This window comes from Crinia signifera, chromosome 5, assembly GCF_055691185.1.
Source record: "Crinia signifera chromosome 5, ASM5569118v1, whole genome shotgun sequence".
Taxonomy (NCBI): domain Eukaryota; kingdom Metazoa; phylum Chordata; class Amphibia; order Anura; family Myobatrachidae; genus Crinia; species Crinia signifera.
Genome location: NC_139221.1, coordinates 280925496 through 280949805, shown reverse-complemented (window position 1 = coordinate 280949805; position 24310 = coordinate 280925496). Strand labels below are relative to the sequence as shown.

The following is a 24310-nucleotide window of genomic DNA, read 5'->3' as shown; positions in this document are numbered from 1 at the left end:
CTTCACATGTGATTTTGCTATGGGCAACCAATCAGATCCTGCCTACTAGCTTCTAGAGGGTGCTAAATAAATAAGAGATAGGTTCTGATTGTTTATCTGGAGCGTCACATTTGTGGGTTCGATTATACTCTAAAAATGGCCAGAAAAAGAGAACTTTCATGTGAAACTCGACAGTATATTCTTGTTCTTCGAATTGAAGGCTATTCCATGTAAGAAATTGCAGAGAAACTGAACATTTCCTACAAAGATGTGTACTACTCCCTTCAGAGAATAGCACAAGCAGGATCTAACCAGAGTAGAAAGAGAAGTGGGAGGCCCCGGTGCACAACTGAGCAAGAAGACAAGTACATTAGAGTCTGTAGTTTGAGAAATAGACACCTCATGGGTCCTCAACTGGCAGTTTCATTAAATGGTACCCACAAAATGCCAGTGTCAATGTCTACAGTGAAGATGCTGGCAGAGTGTCAATATCTGAGACTGGCCAATAAAAGGAAAAGATTAATATGGGCAAAAGAACACAGACAATGACACAAAGCTACTTGTAGGGAGGCTGCTGCGGCATAAAAGGAATGGGATTCGGGGGTGTAGGTCGAGAGGCTCCTGCTTGGGTGGACAGCCAGGCAGCGTGGATTGTGGGTCCCACTCTTCAAGCTCTCAGATAGTGCAACATCTGCACTCTTGTACTAATGTTAGTGTGTGTTGCTGTACTCACTTCTCGTTCACTTTCAGACATTCGCATTGACTGGGAGACTTATAACCGAGAACATGGTAGTTTCCAGCTTCTAGACCTTGTGATGCTTTATGGAGATCCTTTTCCTTTGAAGGACATAGATGGGAATGAAATTGTTGGTTCCAATTTGGATTTTCCAGATAGTGAAGGATCTCCTCCTAACTGGGATAAGATCCCTAGTACACCATGGTCTATGTCTTCAGCTTCTCAGAGAAGCACCGATGTAAGTATTTGGTCAAGCCTAAATAAAAGAGAAGTCAGTTTATGGCACAATTGAAGAGGATTAAGGCCTTGTCCAGACGTAAGTGATTGGGTGCCGGACGGGATCCCGCCGGACGGGATCCCGACAGTCGGGATCCCGACAGGCATTTACCCGACGTCGGGATCCCGACTGTCAAAACACCGACAGCCAGGTTCCCGACAGCCGTTGTCAATTTTCCCTCATGGGGGTCCACGACCCCCGTAGAGGGAGAATAGAATAGGTGGCTTGCATAGCGAGCCACCGTGCCCGCATCATGGCGAGCGCAGCGAGCCCGCAAGGGGCTTAGTTGCGCTCACCATGTTGTCTGGGATCCCGACGTCGGGCTAATGACTGTCGGGATCCCGACTGTCGGACCCCTGTACCACACCCAAGTGATTAGGGGCTGCAGAAGAATGGACTGTGTATTGAAAACAGAGAATTGGAATTTCATTTCTGGGGGTGTGGTCTGATCTCATGGAAATTTGAGAATGGAGTTTGTGGAATATCTTTCAGTAATGGGGATCTTAGATTCCTGTTTGATACTTGTTATCCCAATGCAGGTAACACCTGGTCACATTAGGTGAGTGCCTGCATCCCGACTGAAGCCAAACATTTAAGTGCCCCAGTTTCCGTAAAAATTCCCAATGTCCCTGAGGACTAAGGCAGGTCACATTATTTATGCCACAGATAAACTACTAAAAAACGTTATAATTAACTAATATTCACTTAGAACATATCTCTGATTTGTTACTAGCCTTATACTCCAAACAGTGTACAAAAACAGGGTTCACTGGAATATATAACAAGCTCCTGAACCAAACATATTTCTCCCTTCAAGGTCATTCTTGCCCCACTTTGAATGGGAAATGTCTTGGCGCTTTTATAATCTTGGAATCCAGGCTACGACCTCTCAAATCATTATAAATTCCCCACGATGAGCTCTAGTTGAGTATCTGTCCAGAATTCTGTTACAAGTCACTTCCCTCTCTGTGAACCAGGGGCACTTTAAGAGAGGAGTCTGAGCACTAGAGGACTCTGAAAAAATGGCAACGTGACCATGGTTTCAGCAATTACAGCAGCACTGCTGCCTTCATTGCTGGACTTCGGAGGGGTATGTATTGAAAAATGGGTACGGTGTGGGCCCCAATGTGACCCTGCTGTAAAGTATTTTTCTGTAAAATTTCCCCTAAACCTCCCTCCCTCCAGTGTCAGTGCATGTGGTGTTCTACTACTTCCCTTCATTTGAAGAATGTTTCCCTCCAGGACTAGGTTAAACCCCTTGATATATTTCAAAGTCTCTATCATGTCCCCTCTTTCTCTGCACCAAACTATAGATAGTAAAATCTTGTAGTCTTTAGTTTCCATTGTAGTGCTGTTTATACAATATTTAGGCTTTGGGTTTCTTAGACCCAAGTGCATGATTTAGCATTTTCATCATTAAACTGTAGTTGCAGCTGTCTTTACAATTCATTTATTTTCTATTTCATTTTACACTATCGTAACAGTACACAGTCATAATGTCATCATACAGAATGTTGGCATGGACAAAATGTCGAGATTCATAATGGTTTTTAGAATGTTGACAGCTACAGTAGAATGCAAATAACTGATTTAAGGGCTAGGGTTAAATTAGAGGTTAAGCTATGGTTAAGGCTAGGCTGCAGTTAGGGTTACACTTACAAAAACTACCATAGGTACCATAGGGAACTACCATAGGTGCAAGGGGTGCAACTGCTATGGGGCCCAGAGCTGAAGGGGGCCCATCTTTACAGTCTAAGGTATATGTGCTTTATTCATTTATTACCAGCAGTTGCTAAGTAGGGGGCCCATACAAACTTTTGCTATGGGGCCTATGGATGTCTAGTTACGCCTCTGCACTTACATTTCAAGTAAATGTGTAATTACAGTGTAGACAAACCAACTGTCGACGTTCTGACAATGTTGATATTATGGCCCTTATTCTGGTTCACTCACAAAGGCAAACTCCTTCTCAAATGAACAAAACCATGTGCACTGCAGGTGGGGCAGATGTAATGTGTGCAGAGAGATTAAGATCTGGGTGGGGTTTTACTTCAAAGTGAGATCTATATTGCAGTGTAAAAATAAAGCAGCCAGTATTTTCCCTGCACAAAAACAACATACCTCACCCAAATCTAAATCTCTCTGCACATGTTACATCTGCCCCCCCCCCCTGCAGTGCACATGGTTTAGTCCATTTGAGAAGGAATTTGACTTTGCGAGTGAACCAGAATAAGGACCTATGTCTGTTTCAACAGTGTCATGTAGACACTGTTGTCAGCATGTCAACAATGTGATCTTACATTCAGGGGCGTAGCTAGAAATTTTGCTCCCCCCTGCCAAAAAAGTTCCTGGCGCCCCCTCCCCATACCATTTTGGTAAAACAAACAGGGAGGTTTTAGGCAATGTGCCCCCATAGATATTTTCAAAATAAAGCATATGCATGTTTCTGAAAAACAGGTTTGTGGCCTTGCTGCAAGGGCTGTGGTCTTGCAAAAAAGATTACTTTATACCTGTTTTACAACCTGCACAAACTTTGGCCACCACAGGAAAAATAAATCCCTGACTCATGGCCCATTTTTGCTCCATCTTTTTGCTACACATTATGCCACAAATCTTTATGCCCTAGTTGCCTAGTAATGATGTGTGTGTGGTGTGTGTGTGTGTGTGTGTATGTATGTATATATATATATATATATATATATAATGGCGTATACAGAGGTGCGGCACTCAGGACACATAAAACCAAGTCGGTTTAATTTGTGAGTCGGTTTAATTTGTCCTGAGTGCCGCACAGGGGCGGATCCAGGATAAAACGACAGGGGGGGCACCATGATAAAAGAGGGTTTAGGTGGGGGAGGGCCAGTGTTAGTGGTGCCAGTGTACATGCTAAGAGCGGCAGAGAGAGGGTGGCAATGGGATTAAAAATAGGCCCTGGCATTTAAAGTACGCAGGCCCATTATGGCAACAAAAGTGAAGGATGTAGTTGTGCACGCGCCGAAGGCGCGCTCTGGAAAAGGGGGTGTGGCCACTCAACAGGGGGCATGTCCTTGAGTGTAGTGTACAACACCATATACAACTTCTACACATTATGCAACAAAATACTAGACCCCATTATACTTGCCCCTTACACATGATGCCAAATGGAATGAGCCAAAATTCAAACAATGCCACATGGATTGTGTCAAAATTCACATAATGCCACACGGATTGAGCCAAAATTTACATAATAACACACGGATTGAGCCAAAATTCACATAATGCCAAATGGATTGAGCCAAAATTCACATAATGCCAAATGGATTGAGCCAAAATTCACATAATGCCAAATGGATTGAGCCAAAATTCACATAATGCCACATGGATTGTGTCAAAATTCACATAATGCCACATGGATTGAGCCAAATTCATAAGATGCCATATGGATTGAGCCAAAATTCACATAATGCCACATGGATTGAGCCAAAATTCACATAATGCCACACGGATTGAGCCAAAATTCACATAATGCCACACGGATTGAGACAAAATTCACATAATGCCAAATGGATTGAGCCAGAATTCACATAATGGCACACAGATTAAGACAAAATTCACAATACGCTTCATAAACAGGGACATTGTCCACCAAAGGCGCGCATTAAACATTTACACCATAATGTCCATTGCACGTTAAGTTACATGGCATGATGTCCATTATGTATTATGCCAAACACCATAATGCCTATTAAAAATTATGCTACATACAGTAAGCATAGGCGAATCTAGGGGGTGGTCCGGGGGTGCACAGGACCACCCATTCGCCCATTTTGTAGCTGAGGGATGGGGATTTCCAACGAGCCCAGCCCCGTGTCTCTAGCCCCCTGGGAAACGGAGATACTGCCAGGCAAAGCTGGAACGTTTTCCCTATAGGATAACATGGGACCCGCTAATTCCGACCCGCACCCAGTTCAACAGCTGCCAGTTCCCCCTTCTGCATCACTGAAGCTCAAGGTTGATGTCAGTCAAACCCAAATCGCCGGGCCTTCAATCTGATACCAGGATGGATCCATATGGGTTAATTGGTTCCAGGGATATTAAGGTTAAACCGTTTTTTTTTTTTTTTTTTTCATTTCTTAAATGTCATTTCATGACTGTTTATGTTCTTTGAGGGCAGATTTCTCTGGAACCAAACAGCCCAGTTTCACGGGACCAAAAATCATTCGAAGCCAACTCAAAAGTTCTTCAATATGATACTGGTCTCATGTAAATGAGTCAGTTGGTTCCGAAGATATAGCTTGTTGGTTAAAGGGGTGTAGGGAGAGGGGAGTGTTCGTCTCTCCCCCTCACACCAGAAAATGCAGGGACTAGGCTGGTGTATAAGGGGTCAGCCTGGGAATGTCCCTGCATGATCCTGGTACCACATTCCCAGGTAAATCCCTGCATTTTCTGTTGTGAAAGGGGTATTATTTCAAACAGCCGTGACCTGCAGTGCTCTGAATACAGCCGGACAGCCCCCTGCTCTCTGAGCAGCTGTCAATGACTGTCACCCCTGCAGCTTCCGCACCAATTCTTCTCCCCGCTTTCACCTTAGCCCGTCCCCCTTTAATCATGTGGTGCCGGCGCCCGGTGTGCTCCCCCGACATCACGCACAACAGCGCGCATAATATTTTAAATGTCCACTCGGCTAGAGGGGACACCAGGAGGGGAGTGGGAGCGTGCTCTGCGCTGCGCTCTGCTCCTCTCCCCATAGAAGCAGCTGCACCGCACTCCATCTCTCCCTGCAGCAGCAGCGAAGGCTCATATAAAAATTTACAGTAAGTGGCACTTTTGGGGGCATTGCTTAAGGGACGCTACAAGTGGCAGTATGTGGGGGCATTACGCATAATGTGTGGCTTAATGTGTAAGGGGCATTACGGTGTGCAGCATCATGTGTAAGTGGCATTATGTGTGCAGCATCATGTGTAATGGACATTATGTGTGCAGCATCATGTGTAATGGGTACTATGGTGCACGGCATCATGTGTAATGGGTTCTATGGTGTGTGGCATCATGTGTAATGGGTACTATGGTGCGCGGCATCATGTGTAATGGGTACTATGGTGTGCGGCATCATGTGTAATGGGTACTATGGTGTGCGGCATCATGTGTAATGGGTACTATGGTGTGCGGCATCATGTGTAATGGGTACTATGGTCCCATTAAGCAAGAACCCCCTAGCAATAAGCACGTAGGTAAGCAGCACTTATGTGGCAAATATGTAATGGGCATTACGGTTTGTTATATAGTATGTAATGGGCATCATGATGTGTGGCACAATGTGTAATGGGCATTATGGTGTGTGGCCTAATGTGTAATTGGCATTACGGCGTGTGGCATTATGTGTAATGGGTATTACGGAGTTTGCTAAAATGTGTAATGGGCATTACCGTGTATGGTCTAAAGTGTAATATCACACCCCTTTTTGTGATGCCACGCCTCCTTTCCATGGGGACACGCCCCCTTTTTGGCGCGCGGCTACGCCGCGCAAAGGTCCCCCTGCTATTATGTCTAGTTCTGGGACCACCCATTACCAGAATTCTAGATTCGCCTATTACAGTAAGTGCTGCTTATCTACATGCTCATTGCCAAGGGTTCCATGCTCATTCCAGAGGTTCCATGCTCGATGCCATGTGGAATTACATGCTCATTGCCAATGGGGAATACATGCTCGTGGTAAATGGGGGACAGCTGCCGCCAGGCAGAAGTGATAGCCACTGATAGTGGCAGAGCCTGGCTGTATTCCGGGCACTGCAGGTCCCAGCTATTTGAAATAATACCCTTTTCACACCAGAAAATGCGTTCCCAGGTTGGCCCCTTTTACACCAGCCTAGTCCCTGCATTTTCTGGTGTGAGGGGGAGAGAAAACCACCCCTCCCCCCCTTTAACCAGTTATCTCATTTTACCGGCTATATCTTTGGAACTAACTGACCCATTTACATGAGACAAGTATCATATTGAAGAACTTTTGAGTGGGCTTTGAATGATTTTGGTCCAGTGAAACTGGAACGTTTGGTTCCAGAGTAATCTGCCCTCAAAGAACATGAACAGCCATGAAATTACATTTCAAAAAGAAAAAAAAAAATCGATTTACATGCTATATCTCTGGAACCGATTGACCGATATGGACCATCCTGGTATCATATTGAAGGCCCAGCGATTTGGAATTGAATGACATCAACCTTGAGCTCCTGTGATGCCAGAGGGGAACTGGCAGCCGTTGGAACTGGGTGGGGGTCGGAATTGACAGGCCCCATATTATCCTATGGGGAAAAAATGTTACAGCTTTGCCAGGCGATATCTCCGGTTCCCGGGGGGCTAGAGACATGGGGCTGGGCTCGTTGGAAAGCTCTGGTCCTCATCTACAAACTGAATAACAGGGGGGGCACGTGCCCGGGTGCCCCCCCCCTGAATCCGCCACTGGTGCCGCACCTCTATACACGCTGGGTATCCATTTGTGAGGGCACCAGGAGCCGTAGATCTTTTGCTAGCTGGGAGTGCCGGACATACATACATACATACATACATACATACACACATATACATACATACATACACACACACACATACACACACATACATACATAACATACATACACATATAAAAAAATCAGCAGTAGTAAAGAAGGGTCTCATATAGTTAAACTGTCTGCCCTGAACATAGAACACATAAGTATTTGGAGGGGGAGGAGGACTCACGTCAAGGGAATAGTTCCGTGCCCAGTAGCAGAAACATTAATCTGACTGACAGCCTGTGCGGACGGAGTTTCAGGCTGTCAGTGTATACGGAGGATTCCCAGCCTGGCACGGAGAACGGGAGAAGCCGGCCGCCTCTGCGCACTGACAGGTTTGTGTGTGGGGGGCGGGTTTAGACACCAGAGTCCAGACGCTCCTGCTGCACGCTGGCAGGAAGGGGGGGAGGAGTTTAACTTTAGACGCCAGCCGCTGCTGCACTGACAGGGAGACGAGGTAACCCCTCCTCCGTCTCCCTGATCCACAGCCATGAGAGCCCTGCGCCCACACAGACCCCGCTGTCGCTTGCTCCCCCAAGCGGCAGCGGGGGCTGCCTTACACAAGCTACGCCACTGCTTACATTCTTTTTTAATACTAGCACTTACTACATCCAGCGTTGGCACTAGTCGTGGCTCATCTAGAGTATTGCACTGGGGCCCACTGCAGTAAAGGGGCCCAGAGCCAGCGGCATCATAATGTGTCAGACATTATATACAACAAGCCACATTATCAGTTTAAATGAGGTGTGATGGGATCACCCTTCAAGTTGGCGGTGGAGCCACTGCAACTTTCTCCCTGAGGATGTGCATAGTTTAGGATTGGAATTATCTTTGAGTCCCTGTATGTTTAATAGCCTTGAGTGTTGTCCCACTGTCACACTCACTTCCCTACTAGGCCACGCCCTTTTTTGAGGAAACACCTTCAGTAATCGCAGAGTCTCTTGGTTGGGAGCAGAAGTATATTGTTACACCCTAGCCCACCATTCATTAGTCCCGCCACTGGCCGCAGTATAACCCTAATCCAAATGTGATATTATTTTGTTTCAGTGGTCATTAGAAAAGTGTATTATTATTATAATTATTAATTGTAGAACAATTATTTCTGCTTTAGCACCTAGAAGATGAAGAACAGATGGAACAGGCAGACAAAGAAGTGAATGAGAATAATAATGAACAGGAAAGAGAATTATCACCAGAACATAAATTAATTTCTGTTATTCTGAGACCTCACGAGGGAGTTGCCTCCGATTACCCATACTGCATCACTCCTAGACAGACGGTAAATAAAATACAACTTCTCTATAATGTTTTGTAAAAGTATCTTAGCATCTTTTCCACCATCTTCTAGAAGATTAATTGATTGATTTTGTCATGTAGCATAGATCATGGCACCTGGGTTAATATGTGCTTATATTTTATTTGCAAGAAAATATTAATGTTAATATAGTGACTATAATGTCCGTAAATTAGTGCTGTTGGCTGCTCTGGATTGCAGCTTTTATAAGTTACAAGGTCACCGGTATTCATAAATAACGCTCTACCCATGGAGATGTGCGGCCTTCTGGGATAATGCTTCTTTTATTGAAAATTGCATCCATTTTATTCAAAAATATATGCATACATTTTTTTACATATATAGAATCAAACCAGGAAACCCAAACCCCACCCCCCCACCCCCTCCCCCCTCCCCACCAACCTTCACCATCACTCTTCAATAACATTCCTTTTTTTTTTTTTATATATATATTTCTTTATTTCAGTTTTTCAAAATTTTTAAAACATACAAGACCATACAAAATTTGGAGCATATCCGTGCTCCAAAACAAAACAAGTAAGACACAATACACACAATAACAATGTTACGTGTTTCTAGGTAAATTCAGCAGGAGACAAAATTAAAATGTGTACAGACAGAGATAGGTACTTAATTATAGCCCTATATGGCGTATTTCTTGTTCATTAGAAGTTTGTTCCCCCCTCCCCTTTGGGGCCCAGCTTCAGTGACTATTTTTATTTATTTTATCCTTATGGTTATGGCTCTGATTCTTTTCCCCTTTTCTTTCTTCTGCCCTGTTGTTTCCTTCTCTTCCCTTCGTTACGGACTCTATCGGTGGGTTTGCGTTTTTTTTCCCCAGCTACTTCCACCAATGCATGTCCTCCTCCCAGCCTCCCCACTTCCTTCTAATCTTAGCCTGTTGTCCGGTGGCAAATGTTTCCATTTTAAAGCTATAGTTTATTTTATTAATGGTTTGTGATATTTCTGGTGGTTTCTCCTGTTTCCATAGTTGTGCAATAGATTTTCTAGCTGCTACAAGTATCTGACCCACCAGATATTTGGATGTATTAGGTATCTCTGGGGGGAAGACATGCAACAGTGCCCCTTGTGGGGTTAATGCTATTATTCTACTCAATAATGCTATTCAATAACATTCCTTTAACTATGGTTTAGCCCTAATATCTACTACCTCCCGATCCGGGAAATGAGAACACGTATCCTTACTCCATTTAAACCCTTCCATACCCTTATTCCCCTATTCAATCCACATGCCATACCACACTATACCAACCATCATTCTCACTTATCCTTACACTCTTCCCAATCACTCACTCTCCCATCATTCATACCTATCACTCATTCCCATCACCCTCACCCTAACCCAGGGCTGGGCAACACCAGCCCTCCAGATGTTAATGAACTACACACCCCAGGATGCTTTGCATTAGTTTTGCTATGTGGCCATGCTGAAACTGATGCAAGGCATGCTGGGATGTGTAGTTCATCAACATCTGGAAAGCCGGTGTTGCCCAGCCCTGCCCTAACCCATCACCTTAAACAAATAAAACACATTCTTTACCCATACTCAGAAAACCTCATATATTATTTCTACCACTCCCCGCCTTACTTCCATTCCAACCGACATTAATTAAGGAAAAAGTCAGATATTGACAAAGCATGCATGTAAACCTTTATTTTAGCATTCCTCAACTTTCCCCTCTATGAGTGTCAGAAAATAGCAAAGAAACGGCCTGGGGTCACTGGCTCGGTACAGTGCTAAATGGTGCTGTGTTTTTGGTGCTTTACTGTCAGCATTTAACATAAATGATAAAACAACCTAGCCTTATCCAGGGCACCAGCTCGCTGCTTGACCCCTATCGTAACAGAGAGGGGTGGATCATAGGGTCGAAAGTAATTAGGTTGACCCCCAAAAGGAAAAGGTCAACACATAAAAAGATTGAAATGATTTTCTCACTTTTGTTTGGTATCAATTTTCGACAACTGAGCACGTGACGTAATGTACCGTGGTTGGCTCATTTTGCCTCACTTGGCACACGTTACCACACCAAGTGGTAGTCCAAGTGACCTTTTCATGTGTCGACCATTACAATGTCTACATTTTGCTTGTGTCATGCTACTGTCCATGTCGGCCAGTAGTGGATGACCTATTGTCTGTTGACCTAATGCATGTCAAGCCATAGTCCAGATCTCCTAACAGGGCATCTAGCCTGATGTTTGGGGGTCTGCGCGTGCGCAAGCATGTATTCGCACATGTGCAGACCCTGGCAACGAATGGCTTCAGCAAGTCGGGCCGTTCGTTGTGGGGAAGGAGGGCCAGAGGCAGGCAGGGGTGGTGACATCACTGGGTATGCGGCCTGGAAAATGCCTGCCGGGGGTAGGCAGCTCCCCTTCTTCGCCACTGCGCTGTTAAATAAATGTCCGTTTTCACCTACTTCTATTTGGGAAGGCAGGAGAAATCATTCGATGGTCAATGATTTCCCCTGCTAGTGGAAGCATGTGAGGGATGCGTTTTTGTACACATCCCCTTGCATGGTACTGAGGGGATTCGGCGGGGGATAAATTATCCAGGCAGCGTCTCAGGTGTTGTTCGCATCTTCCTGAGCCAACCTGAATCAGGGCCAATGTCCCGGAGTCTTTCCAGTCCTGTCTGCTGTCCAGGGCTGTGTACTCAGGGCAGTCTCTCCCAGACTGACTGTACTTTGCAACAGCCTATACACTCTGCAGCCTCTAGGTGTGGTCTTATCTAATTATTCTATCTTGTGCGGGTGGATCCCTCCAGCCCTACACAGAATCCATGGCTCACTACTGTCTAATACCTCCATACCGCCACATATGTTACCACCTACCTCCATACCGCCACATATATGTTACCGCCTACCTCCATACCGCCACATGGTACCACCTACCTCCATGCCGCCACATATGGTACCACCTACCTCCACATATATGTTACCGCCTACCTCCATACTGCCACATGTTACCACCTACCTCCATACCGCCACATGTTACCGCCTACCTCCATGCCGCCACATATGGTACCACCTACCTCCATACCGCCACATATATGGTACCACCTACCTCCATACCGCCACATATGTTACCACCTACCTCCATACCGCCACATATATGTTACCAGCTACCTCCATACTGCCACATGTTACCACCTACCTCCATACTGCCACATGTTACCACCTACCTCCATGCCGCCACATATGTTACTACCTACCTCCATACCGCCACATATGTTACTGTTTGTCTTGTATATGTAGCTTTATTCATGACACTGATTGTATTGCAGATTGTGCCTGCTGGCAGGTGCAGCTCTATACATGTGTCATTCACGCCCCTAATGCTGTCTGACATCACCAATAAGATCGAGTGCAGCGGATACGCTCTGGGATATCTGAGCCTGGATGACAAGGTAATCACTTGTTCACTTCTCTGACGCTTACTTCATTTCAGAAGCTGGGTCATGTAACTTCCAGTAAGGAATAAATGTGTTTATTTTATGTGCCTTAACCATTCACCTTTCTCTTCTAGTCTGCAAAACTGATACCTGGGAAGGTGAGACGTCTGCAGGGATATGGGGTGGAGCCTATAAGAATGGAACTCCGGGCCTTTGTGAAGCCGTCTCTGTGAGTACAGATTAATCCTGGATTTGCAGTTTGTGAAGTCTATCAGGTATTACCCCTGGACAGGGGCTTCCAGGTCCCATTCAGATGCTGGATTGAGGCTTTGGGGGCCCGGGAGGAATTTAAGAAAAGGGAGACCAAAAAGGGAAACATTTGGGACATAAAGATCGTGCCTTGGGCATACACATGAAAACTGGGTGTGGTCATACATCATGCCCACAGTGCCTACTGCTGCAGTAGGGTCAGGTGATGCAGTCACATGCTGTACTGTATGTAACATGTATACACAGTAAGGAATCACACCATGTGTCTGTACACAATACCTATCTATCTCCACAGACTGACTGTAGAGGCCGAAGATGAGGATGAGGAAGGGCTTGTGTTCTACTCCGCAGCAAGTGACCTCATTCCAAACAGGACATCACCAGTCAGTATACACCTTGCTCTTTCTCGTTAGTGTTTTGTGAAGATCCCAAATGCTAATGTGCCATTGAGTAATAATTTATATAGAGAGAGTGGGATCCATCAGATATGTAACACAAGCGCTTCTACCACAATGTTTCCTATTCAGATTCTAACTACATTTGAAACAACCCGAAACCTAAAGCTGAAGAACTGCACGGAGACACCATTATACTTCCGCCTGTTACTGTCCAAACCTTTCGCCGTGTCAGCCATGGATCCAAATAAAAGCATCAGGACATCACAGAGTGACCGCGAGGAGCATGGAGGGCAGATGGTGCTACAACCACAACAAAATACACTGGTATGAGCAAGCCTGAGCCTTCTTATTACACACCTGGAACCATTACTAGCTGTGACCTAAGGCCTAGGCCATTCATTGTAACACCAACCACAAGTATGCCCCAAGCCTGGCGGTTCCCTTACAGGAATGGCCGCTTGACCATTTTAGAGATTATTTTACATTTATGCATCTAGTTACACATCTGAGACATATCTACACCTGACACGGAACCATTGGATGTCAGTCAGGACAGATGCTAGATGCAGTTGGAGAATGATTGCATCGGACTGTGTAGCTATAGAACAACTCTACAAAGTCTGTCCTGAGGCAGGTTTAGTGGAAGTGCCTACATCCAATCCACTTCTAATACCAGCTCCCACTGCAGGGGATGGAGAGATGGGACCACAGGAAAGTACTGCCAGGGTAGGAGTAGGGGATAAGTATTTATTAACAGTTTCTTATATAGCGCATAAAATTCCAAAGCGCTTTACAGAGAATAATCTAACATTCGCATCAGTCCCTGCCCCAGTGGATCTTACAATCTATATTCCCTACCACAGGTACATACACACACACAGACATTCTAGGGTTAATTTGTTGGGAGCCAGTTACCCTACTAGACTAGTATATATTGGGATTGTGGGAGGAAACCCACGCGAGCACGGGGAGAATATACAAACGTCGCACTGTAGTAGGGAGAGACCCTTTGTCTGCTATTCAGTATACTAGTAGATTCCTCCTCCGACAGCATTATCGGTGCCTCTTGGGATGCATACAGGCAGCATATGCTCAATATAGGGTTCGGTTTTGGGGCCCATTTTGTTTAACATTTTTATTAACGATATTGGGATAGGGTTACTCAGCAATGTATCCATCTTTGCGGACGATACAAAACTTAGCAAAGTCATCAAATCATCAGAAGATGTCACCATGCTTCAAAATGATCTTGCAATTCTAGATGAGTGGGCAAAAAAATGGAAGATAAGGTTCAATGTAGATAAATGTAAGGTTATGCACCTTGGGAGACACAACCAGTGTGCAAGTTACAGTACAACCTTAGCAGAGAGGAACTGGGTAATTCCATACTTGAAAAGGATCTAGGAGTCCAAATAGACAGCAAACTGGGATGTAGTGCCCATTGTAATGTAGCTACAAAAAAGGCCAACAAAATTCTGGCATGTATTAAGAGGGGAATGGAAACTAGGGACTCAAGGGTAATTATGCCACTGTATAAAGCATTGGTGAGACCTCACCTCGAGTACGGAGTGCAGTTCTGGTCCCCACACTATAAAAAGGACATCATAGCATTAGAAAAAGTCCAAAGGCGAGCAACAAAGCTTATTAGGGGAATGGAGAATTTAAGCTACGGGGAGAGATTAAGCAATTTGGGACTATTTACATTAGAAAAGAGACGTTTAAGGGGGGACATGCTCAACATGTACAAGTATATCAAGGGCCAATATAAGGAACTGTCACACACCCTCTTGTCTACTAGAAAGGAATCTAGGACACGAGGGCATGAGTATAGATTAGAAGAAAAAAAATTTCATTCAGCTAGTAGAAAGAATTTCTTTACGGTCAGAACAGTCAAACTCTGGAACTCTCTTCCCAGAGAGGTGGTAACGGCTAGCTCATTAAATGTGTTCAAGGCAAAGTTGGACAAACATTTACTGGAGAAAAACATCCATGGGTACAAATAAGAAATAAAATTTGTCTGTAAAATATCAGAACCTACCAAATCAGCAATGGATATCTATACCAGGTTGAACTAGATGGACGCAAGTCTTTTTTCAGACTTACCTACTATGTAACTATGGGCCTTATTTTGGTTCATTCTTTCTGACAAATTCCTTCTTAGATGGACAAAACCATGTGCACTGCAGGGGGGGCAGATGTAACATGTGCAGAGAGAATTAGATTTGGGTGAGTAATTTTGTTTCTGTGCAGGGAAAATACTGACTGCTTTATTTTTACACTGCAATATAGATCTCACTTTGAAGTAAAACCCCACCCAAATCTAATTCTCTCTGCACATGTTACATCTGCCCCACCTGCAGTGCACATGGTTTTGCCCATCTAAGAACGATTTTGTCAGAAAGAATGAACCAAAATAAGGCCCTATGTAATTACTTTACTGCCCTTTGATATTGAAAATTACCGTGCACTTGTATATAAGCGATGCTCCAAGCATACAGACAGGCCCACGCCTGCTGCTACATTATCAGCCTAGTGTCATGGAGAGGAGATGCATAACAGGACAGGCGCTGTTACATAGTATATAATGATATGAATACTATTAATGTGCGCATTCTGGTAACGCATAGATACACACGGCTAAAGATGCTTCATATAAAGTAGAGGGTCCCATTAGACCCTATGGGTCAGTCGCAATATCATTAGGAAAAAGGCCGCAAGGTAAAGATAAGAAACACTGGATCATTGTCCTGCTGCATATGGCTTAATGGATCTACAGGTTTTACATAGACGGTCAGTAGGTTACCCCCATATGCTCAACATGGTAGACAGTACAACAGATCGACATGGAAATGGTCCACACAAAAAAGGTTGACACAAGTTTTGGGTGTCATTTTGTATGTCTTATCCAGGGCCGTTTCTAGAGGCGGACAAGCCGTGCAGCAGCCCGGGGCGCCGCACGGCTTGTCCACCTCTAATAAACAGCCGGGGCGCCCGGCAGCAGCTCCCCCCAGCGCTGCCTCCCTTCCTCCCCCCTCTACGGCTCGCCTCTCAGCGCTCACCGTCCACCGCCGGCGCCGCTGATTGATTTCCATGGGGAGGGGAGGGAGCGCATCGTGCGTCTCTCCTTCCCCTCTCTCACTGTGTCACTGGGCTGTCAGCCAATCAGGAGACAGCCCGCGATGTATGGATGGCTGACAGCTCAGTGAAGGGGAAGGAGAGACATGCGGTGCGCTCCCCTCCCCTCCCCAAGGAAGATGAACAAGAGGCAGCACTGCAGCAGAGGCGATGGCAGCAGGGGGAGGCACGCACAGTGAGTTACTGTATATGCTGCTTCCGGCACTGTGGGGCATATTGGCACTGTGGGGCATATTTGGCACTGTGGGGGCATATATCTGTGGCACTGTGGGGGCATATATCTGTGGCACTGTGGGGGGCATATTTGGCACTGTGGGGGCATATATCTGTGGCACTGTGGGGGCATATATCTGTGGCACTGTGGGGCATATTTGGCACTGTGGGGGCATATATCTGTGGCAAAGTGGGGGCATATATCTGTGGCACTGTGGGGGCATATATCTGTGGCACTGTGGGGCATATTTGGCACTGTTGGGGCATAGCTGTCACTGGGGGCATATATGTGTGGCGCTGTGGGGGCATATGTGTGGCACTGTGTGGGAATAGCTGTCACTGTGGGGGCATATATGTGTGGCGCTGTGGGGGGCATATCCAGCACTGTGGGGGCATATATCTGTGGCACTGTGGGGGCATATATCTGTGGCACTGTGGGGCATATTTGGCACTGTTGGGGCATATCTGTCTCTGTGGGGGCATATATGTGTGGCGCTGTGGGGGCATATGTGTGGCCTTTGAGGGAATAGCTGTCACTGTGGGGGCATATATGTGTGGCGCTGTGGGGGGCATATGTGTGGCACTGTGGGGGCATATGTGTGGCACTGTGGGGGCATATCTGTGGGGACATATCTGTGGGGGCATATTTGGCACTGTGGGGGCATATATGTGTGGCACTGTGGGGGCATATTAGTAAATGGCATCAGTTGTGCGGCAGCGGCTCGTGGGGCATAATGTGTAATGGGCATTACGGTGTGGGGAGTATTGCGTAATTGCCATCCCAGTGTGGGGTGTAATGGGCATCACGGTGTGCAACAAAAATGTGTCATTTTTATCACGGTGTGCGGCGTAATATGTAATTGTCATCACAGTGTGTGACGTAATGTGTAATTGGCATCACGGTGTGCGGCGTCATGTGTAATTGGCATCATGGATAAATAGTGTATAATGATTTAAGTAGCCTGTCATTGTTTGGCCTTGATCTGTGAGGTGTACTAGGTAACTGTGTGGGCCTTTATGTTTTTTATGTCACTGTGTGGCCTTCAGCCCGCCAACTTAAGTGCAGGAGGACAATGACAACTCCTGCGGTAACCAATGTCTGGTCACGCAGGTCGCAAAAGTGTGATGTAAGGTAATTGTTTTCTGGCTAGGCCACGCCCTTATATTAAGCCACACCCCTTTTAAATTAAGCCACACCCCTATTTCGGCGCGCGCCGGAGGCACGCTCAATTTCTTCTATACCATGTTATGTATTTGGGGGGGGGGGGGGGCGCATTTTTTTTTTTTCGCCCTGGGAGCTAAATTGTCTAGAAACGGCCCTGGTCTTATCACCTGTGGCCACAATTGGTGTATTGGTGTAAGCTCGATCTGTCCATTGCCTGGAACCCGTCCCACTAACGAGGCTCTCACTGCCTAGGTGAAAGTGTCGTTCTGCACTACGCTGGAACTGCTGAGCTACCAGAACCTGCCGGATGATCAGATGCTGCCTGGGGTACAGCTGCTGCAAGCAGAGGATGGAGGACGGAAGCTGCACTTCACACAGCAGCTGGTTATTGAGTACAGTAATAAGAGCACCCAGGTATGTACAGAGGGAATAATAGCACAAAGCAGTATTGTACACCAGACAGATACAGCTGCCCCAGTGACATGGCCATTGTTATCTCTGCAGGAAGTCCCCATGACTGCGTACCTCACGGTGCCAGCGTTACAGCTCTCCTGTGACACCGCGGACTTCGGCACATGCTTTGTGGGACAAACAAGGACACTAGAGGTTTTTCTGATGAACAAAAGTGGATCCAAAACTTACTGGACAGCGCTCCTGGGTAAATAGTGTGCAGGACAAGGACTGGCATCCAATTCTGGTGTTAGGGGCAAGATAGATGCTAGGTTACAGCACTTTTCTGACAGAACGAAGGAGCCAAGCACTGTAGTCTGCAAGTTGAAGGCTGTGCAGGTCATTTTCAAAGCGGCAATCATTTACACAGCAGAAGTTACCGGGTTTTACAATGTAAATGATTGCAGTTTAGAAAAATGGGCAGACTCTCTCAAAGGGCCTAATTCAGACCTGATTGCCGCTGTGTGATATTGCAGAGGCCTGTGATCAGATAGCCCCTGTCCAAACAGAGGGAAATCCTGCACCGTGTAAGCCTGGGAAATGCTTGCGCAAATATCGCTGTTCACAAATTAATTTGCAACTCACTCACCATCTAATTACATATTCGGTACATGTTTCCTAGCACGGCGCCCATCGCATACCCTATATAGTGGTATGCAATGTGGTATTCGCGTAAATTAACATGAATGTACAATTAAATATCGATTAGCATTGCCTACAAGCAAATGGCATGCAATGCGATTTTTAATTGTACAAGCACCCTGATGGGTGCTTACAATGGTAAATGCACCCCCATTGTCAACGCCACCCCCACTATCAACGCCAACCCGAAGCGAGCCCGCATGGGGCGGCAGGACGCGTCCTTTCGACCTTTTCATACCCCCACTATCCACGTCGGCGTGGAGTTGATTTTAGATAGTGTGGCGAGAGCAGCGAGCCACCGAGCCCGAAGCGTGGCGAGGGGAGGGCACGCTTCGGGCTCGGTGGCCCGCTGCGCTCGCCACACTATCTAAAATCAACTCCACGGGGGGTAATTCAATTAGCTGGCAATATTTCAGATTCTTTGTCACTTGCCCGAGAGATCTGGGATAGTGGCCATGTTTTAGCAGCCGTGATCACGAGGACACATGGATCCAGGAACTTATAGCAGATACTGTACATGTTTTTGCATAAAAATAGGTAAATTACAGCATGAAAAAAACAGGCTACAATTGAATTACTCGATAACACCATCAATTGAATTCCCCAATTAGTGGTCTTCTTATCCCACTTACTATAAATATAACTACAATACTAGAAGCTTGTGCATTTGACCATCAGGGGCAGTAGCGCACGCAGGGGGGGTTTCTGGGTACCCAGAAACCCCCCAAGGAGTCTAAGGGCCCTAGCCTGAAAGCTGAGGGTCCCCTCTTTCCATGGGTATAAGAATTTTAAAAATCGGCCCTTGGGAACCGGAGATATCTGACTTCAAAGCAGTGGTCCCCATCCAAGCCTGTTAATTGCTCTTTCAAGTCAGATATTTCAGGTTCTGTCTGACTCAGAGTTTCTCTGAGGGTATATTCCAAAAACTGGGACTCTCCCCCATTGGTGGACACTAGTAGCTTGTCTCTACTGTTCCCAGAACCAGAGATATCAGCCTTCCAGCAGCTGGTTACTGCTCCAGCTCCACACACCTGGTATGTAGTTTTATATTCTCGTTGGCAGATTGCTCTACCTCCTGAACTCTGATCCCCTAGTCCCCAATACCATTTGGTAGGTGGGATTCTCTAGATTTTAGTTCCATTAAAATCTAATAAATCTATTTCTGGGAACTGGAGATATCTGCAGTCAAGCAAGCTGTCCTCCCACCAGAAAATTATGGATAATATGCCCACTCCAGTATACACCCCTCCTCTGCATATTAAACATCCTCTACCACCCTGTTATGTGTCAGGGCCCCTTCATTCAGCCCAATGCCCTCTTCTCCCACTCCATCTCCCACCATCTGTACAGTAAAGGGGTAATTAATGGAAATTACTGATCCAGGCGCTACATGCTGAGCGGGTGATATAATACCCCCTACCACCCGGGGGACATCAAAGCTTCCCCCACCCCTACCGCTGGAGGATCAGTAGTGGCCCCAATACATTGCTATGCCCAGGGGTCTACACTGCTGTTGACGCCCCTGTATGTATATATATATCTATATATATATCTATATTGGTCTATCTATAATACTTTAATTGACCCGGCATATACTGGGTCACCTAAGTGTCCATCTCTGTGCTTTGCTCCGCCCCTTTGGAAACCCCCTTCTGAAAATCCTGCGTTTGCCACTGAGGGGGCACCTTCCAGCCATTACAGAATCAGACTGGTCCCTGACACTGGCATGATGGCGCTGATTTCGTAGGAACTATTATTAATGACAGGTGAACACTTTATAACTCACTGTTCTTGTGTTTAGACAAGCAGGAAAGACACAGCGCACAGGGGGTATTTTCCATCTCCCCAAGCAGTGGAATGCTTGATGCCCACATGAGTCACATATCTACCAGTAAGGAGGCATTATTAATCACCTTCACCCCAAGGTAAGGACCACACTTATACTGCGGTATACTGGCTTTCCACTGGGCATAGGGAGCATTTAACACTTGTTATAACACTTGTACTATTACACGTACAAGCACTGCAGCCGATACCAATCGTGGGAATATTCATCCCATAAACATCCAATGTGCAATAGCACAGATAATATCCCTGGTCTGATCAGGACTGCAGGCAAACGATAGAGCAAACAAAGAGGTATACATGCTAGGGAGATCATTACTATGTTAGTTTCCTCCTAACCAATGTTGAACACCGCACAACTCAACTCTTTATTACTTCCGCAACACATTATTATTGGCGGAAGATGACAAGGAAACAATCAGTGTTATGTCCACCCTAGAAATTAAAGTTATCATAATGAAAGCGGTCTTAAAAACCCTGTGTAATGCTAGCTGGGAAATGCACAATGTTTCTCTGAACACCTTGAATGAGCAGGTTTCCGACAGTCATCTCTATCCTCCTACATTGTACACCAATATCACCAAAAGGCTTCATTGGTAATGTCTCAATTATCGGGGTCAATCATTTACAAGTTTGAATGGTGTCTAGAATTAGAGAGGCTGCAGTCACTGTTCTTGTTATAATCTCATAATGTAGCCATGATGGCGGTGTTGTGTAGTCAATCTGCTTGCTGTAATCTAGGATGTAGCCATGATGGCGGTGTTGTGTAGTCAATCTGCTTGCTGTAATCTGGGATGTAGCTAAGAGGGAGGATGTTGTTCTTTAGCCATTATACATGCTGTAATGTGGGATGCAGCCATGGTGGAGTTGTGATGTGATATTTATGCAGGAACGACGCCGGAGTATTGAGCCCAGCTGTCTAACTGTTCTATCTGCAATGTGCTGGTAGTTTTCACTCCTGAAACCTAGCTAGACATAGAGGGCCAGGCTGATGTGAATCTCGTGAATTTCAACATACTGGGCTGACCATGAATGTTCTGTACCACAGGTTGTCAATTTCGATTGTCAAGGCACTGTCCAGGTTTAAAACTGTCCAGGTTTTAAGAATAACCAAGCTTGAGCACTGGAGACATAAGCTGGCCATACACAAGACAATTTCAATGCAATTTGGACACCTTTTATACAATCACATAAAAAGCATCCAAATCACATGCATTTGACAGCAAGTCCGATGTGATGCACGGCCTGTGCGCATTATACCCAAGCCTGGGAATCGCATCAGTTGCAGAAACAATCTGAGGTATTGCATCCGATCCGGTCACCTGGGAAGTAGGGATGCCAATCTCGGGGCATTTTTTTCAAAACTGCTCAATTTTGGGATTCCGAGATTGGCATCCCTAAAAGAAAAATGCTCCACCTCCTCATTTACATTGAAATCCTGGACATTTTGGGGCCAAATCCCAGGATCCAGCCGATCCTGGGATTGGCCACCCTACTGGAAAGGTCCAAGGGGGATTCGCAGACGACTTCTCCGCTTGGATAAACCACCCTAGTGTATGGGGGCCATTAATAAGTACCTCAATTAGTTTGATTTAACCATCTGTCTGAGCCATAATTACCCTTAAACCTAGACAGAAAGGGTCTCTTGAGGACTGTGTTTGGGAACCTCTGATCTATACGCTTATTTACGTGGAACACTAGTGCAATTGAGATGATATATCTGTTGGTGGATCACATTCTCTGAAATTGGTGAACATATATTTACGCAGAACTCATCTGTCGCGTGGAAGTGGCATGAAAGCCAACTTCCTGCTCAATAGAAGCACGTGAGCGGTGACAGGATGTCTGTCTCAGACGCATCCATTACACCCAGACAGGGGCGGATATAACCCGATACTAATGAGAACAGCTACAGGTGTAAGAACAGGTTTCCACACGAATCTCACAGTTATATAAAACTAGCATCAGAACTTGTATTCTGCAGAAAAAAAGGGGCAGACTAGTGGTTCTTATCTGCCGTCAAATTCTGTTTCTATGTAACTTTTCTGAAAGTTCATAGGAATAAAAAAATATATATATATTCCATCATTCTCATTAGCCCTGAGCCTGTGGTGTCTGTAATCCCCGACACATACATACAGACTGCTTGTGTGATCAGATGGAAAAACAATGGGGGTAATTTACTAAAATGTGTATTCTACTTCACATGTGATGTCGCTATGGGCAACCAATCAGATCCCGTCTACTATCTTCTAGGGTGCTAAATAAAGAAGTAGATTCTGATTGGTTGCCCATAGCAAAATCACATGTGAAATAGAATACACGTCTTAGTAAATTTCCCCCAATGTGTTTGGGATATTTCCTTGTGAAGTTCAAACCTAGTAAATAAAATAATTCACATTCATTTGAAAACTGCATTTCCACAGCAGGAAGTTTATGAAATAGGATCAGAGTTCTGTGAAGCACAATTTTACCGAATATGTTGGTTTTTGCCTTTTAAATTATTGATTCTTTAAATCTGCAGCTGAGATTGTCAGAATCACATCGTGATACAAAACGCAGATCCTTTTACAGAAAAAAGCCTTTATAGGAGTTTTTACATATTAAATGTATATTCTTTTTCATACGGTGTATCTAAAAATTAACTTATCTTTCTGGGATATTTTGCTCTCATAGGACAAACACAGACTACCAAACCGTAGTCATGGTGCACGGCATGCTGGGAGAGAAGTCTTTGAGACTACAAATTAAAGGGCAAGGATCCTACGATGAGAAATATGAGAAATTACTTAATGTGTAGCTGACAAGACTCAACCAGATTCTGTTTAGTGCAACTGTAATGTGTATACAATGTACATATGTGACATAATAAATATGGATTTTTTGTTTCTTCCCTTTAACTAGTATAACTTAATTATTCTTTTGCTTAAGGCTAATAAACATTCGTAAATGTAATATTTGTTTACACACCAGGGCAAATAAATCCTATCATTACAACATATCGCCATGTTGCTGGCTCATACCACCACATGTTGTGTACCTATGTTAGGTTGTGAGGTGAGGCCTCCATGGCTTGGACTGTTTACCAGTAGGTCTGGTGCTCCGATAGATTCAGCACCAGTTAACACTTTGATCTCTTTATGTTTTGCAAACCATTCCTGAACAATTTACTGTGTGGCAAAGTGCATTATCCTGCGAAAAGGCCACTGCCATCAGGGAATACGGTTGCCACAAAAGAGTGAACTTGGTCTGCTGCAATGCGAAGGTTGGCATTATGTGTCAATGTAACACTCACAGGAATGCCAGGAACCAAGGTGTCCTTGCAGATCATTGCCCAAAGAATCACACTGCCTCCACCGGCTTGACTTTTCATAGTATATTCTAGTGGCTTTCTTCTCCAACTAAATACTAGCATACACTGGTATATATCTACATGTTACTAAATACATTACTCATCAAACCAGACCACATTTTTCCATTGCTTCATGTTTCAGTTCTGATGTTCATGTGGCCATTGTAGGCTCTTTCACCAGTGGACAGGGGTCAGTATGGGCAGTCTGACACCTATGTATCATTGACATTGTGCTAAAGTAGCTCTTCTGTAGGATCAGACCAGAAAGGATAGCCTAGGCTCCCCGTGTGCATAAATGAGCCAGGGGAGATATATTGCTCAGTTTCTCCTTTTCATCAGCGACCAGAGATGGTCGCTGATGAAAGGGAACCTCTAACGGCGGTGCCACAGAGGTAATCAGCTGGTTGCAGGAGCAAGCTCCTGCGATCAGAACAGGGCTGAAAACAGGAGCGCGCACCCGGCGATTTATTGCCGGGCACACTCCCATCACAGGCAATATGGTCGCCAGCTACCATATTGCCAGCGATTTCAGCCCTTATCGCCCCAGTGTGTACACAGCTTAAGGTGTCCAAGAACCTGTTGCTGATTTATTGGTTATCTTTCCTTGGCTCACTTTGG

General features: G+C 45.3%; 1 protein-coding gene across 3 annotated transcripts in view; it reads left to right on the top strand.

The window, feature by feature from the left end:
• The window catches only part of DLEC1 (DLEC1 cilia and flagella associated protein), a 122612-nt gene extending 99372 nt beyond the window's left edge, over positions 1–23240 (top strand). For all 3 annotated transcript variants that reach the window (XM_083189100.1, XM_083189102.1, XM_083189101.1), the window contains exons 30-39: positions 730–953; positions 8631–8798; positions 12115–12237; positions 12357–12451; positions 12788–12875; positions 13020–13214; positions 17656–17817; positions 17908–18061; positions 20297–20420; positions 23017–23240. In XM_083189100.1, the coding sequence (XP_083045226.1) occupies positions 730–953; positions 8631–8798; positions 12115–12237; positions 12357–12451; positions 12788–12875; positions 13020–13214; positions 17656–17817; positions 17908–18061; positions 20297–20420; positions 23017–23140 (1457 nt within the window). In that variant the 3' untranslated portion in view covers positions 23141–23240. The remainder of the gene's footprint in view (positions 1–729; positions 954–8630; positions 8799–12114; positions 12238–12356; positions 12452–12787; positions 12876–13019; positions 13215–17655; positions 17818–17907; positions 18062–20296; positions 20421–23016) is intronic.
• The last annotated feature ends 1070 nt before the right edge of the window (positions 23241–24310 follow it).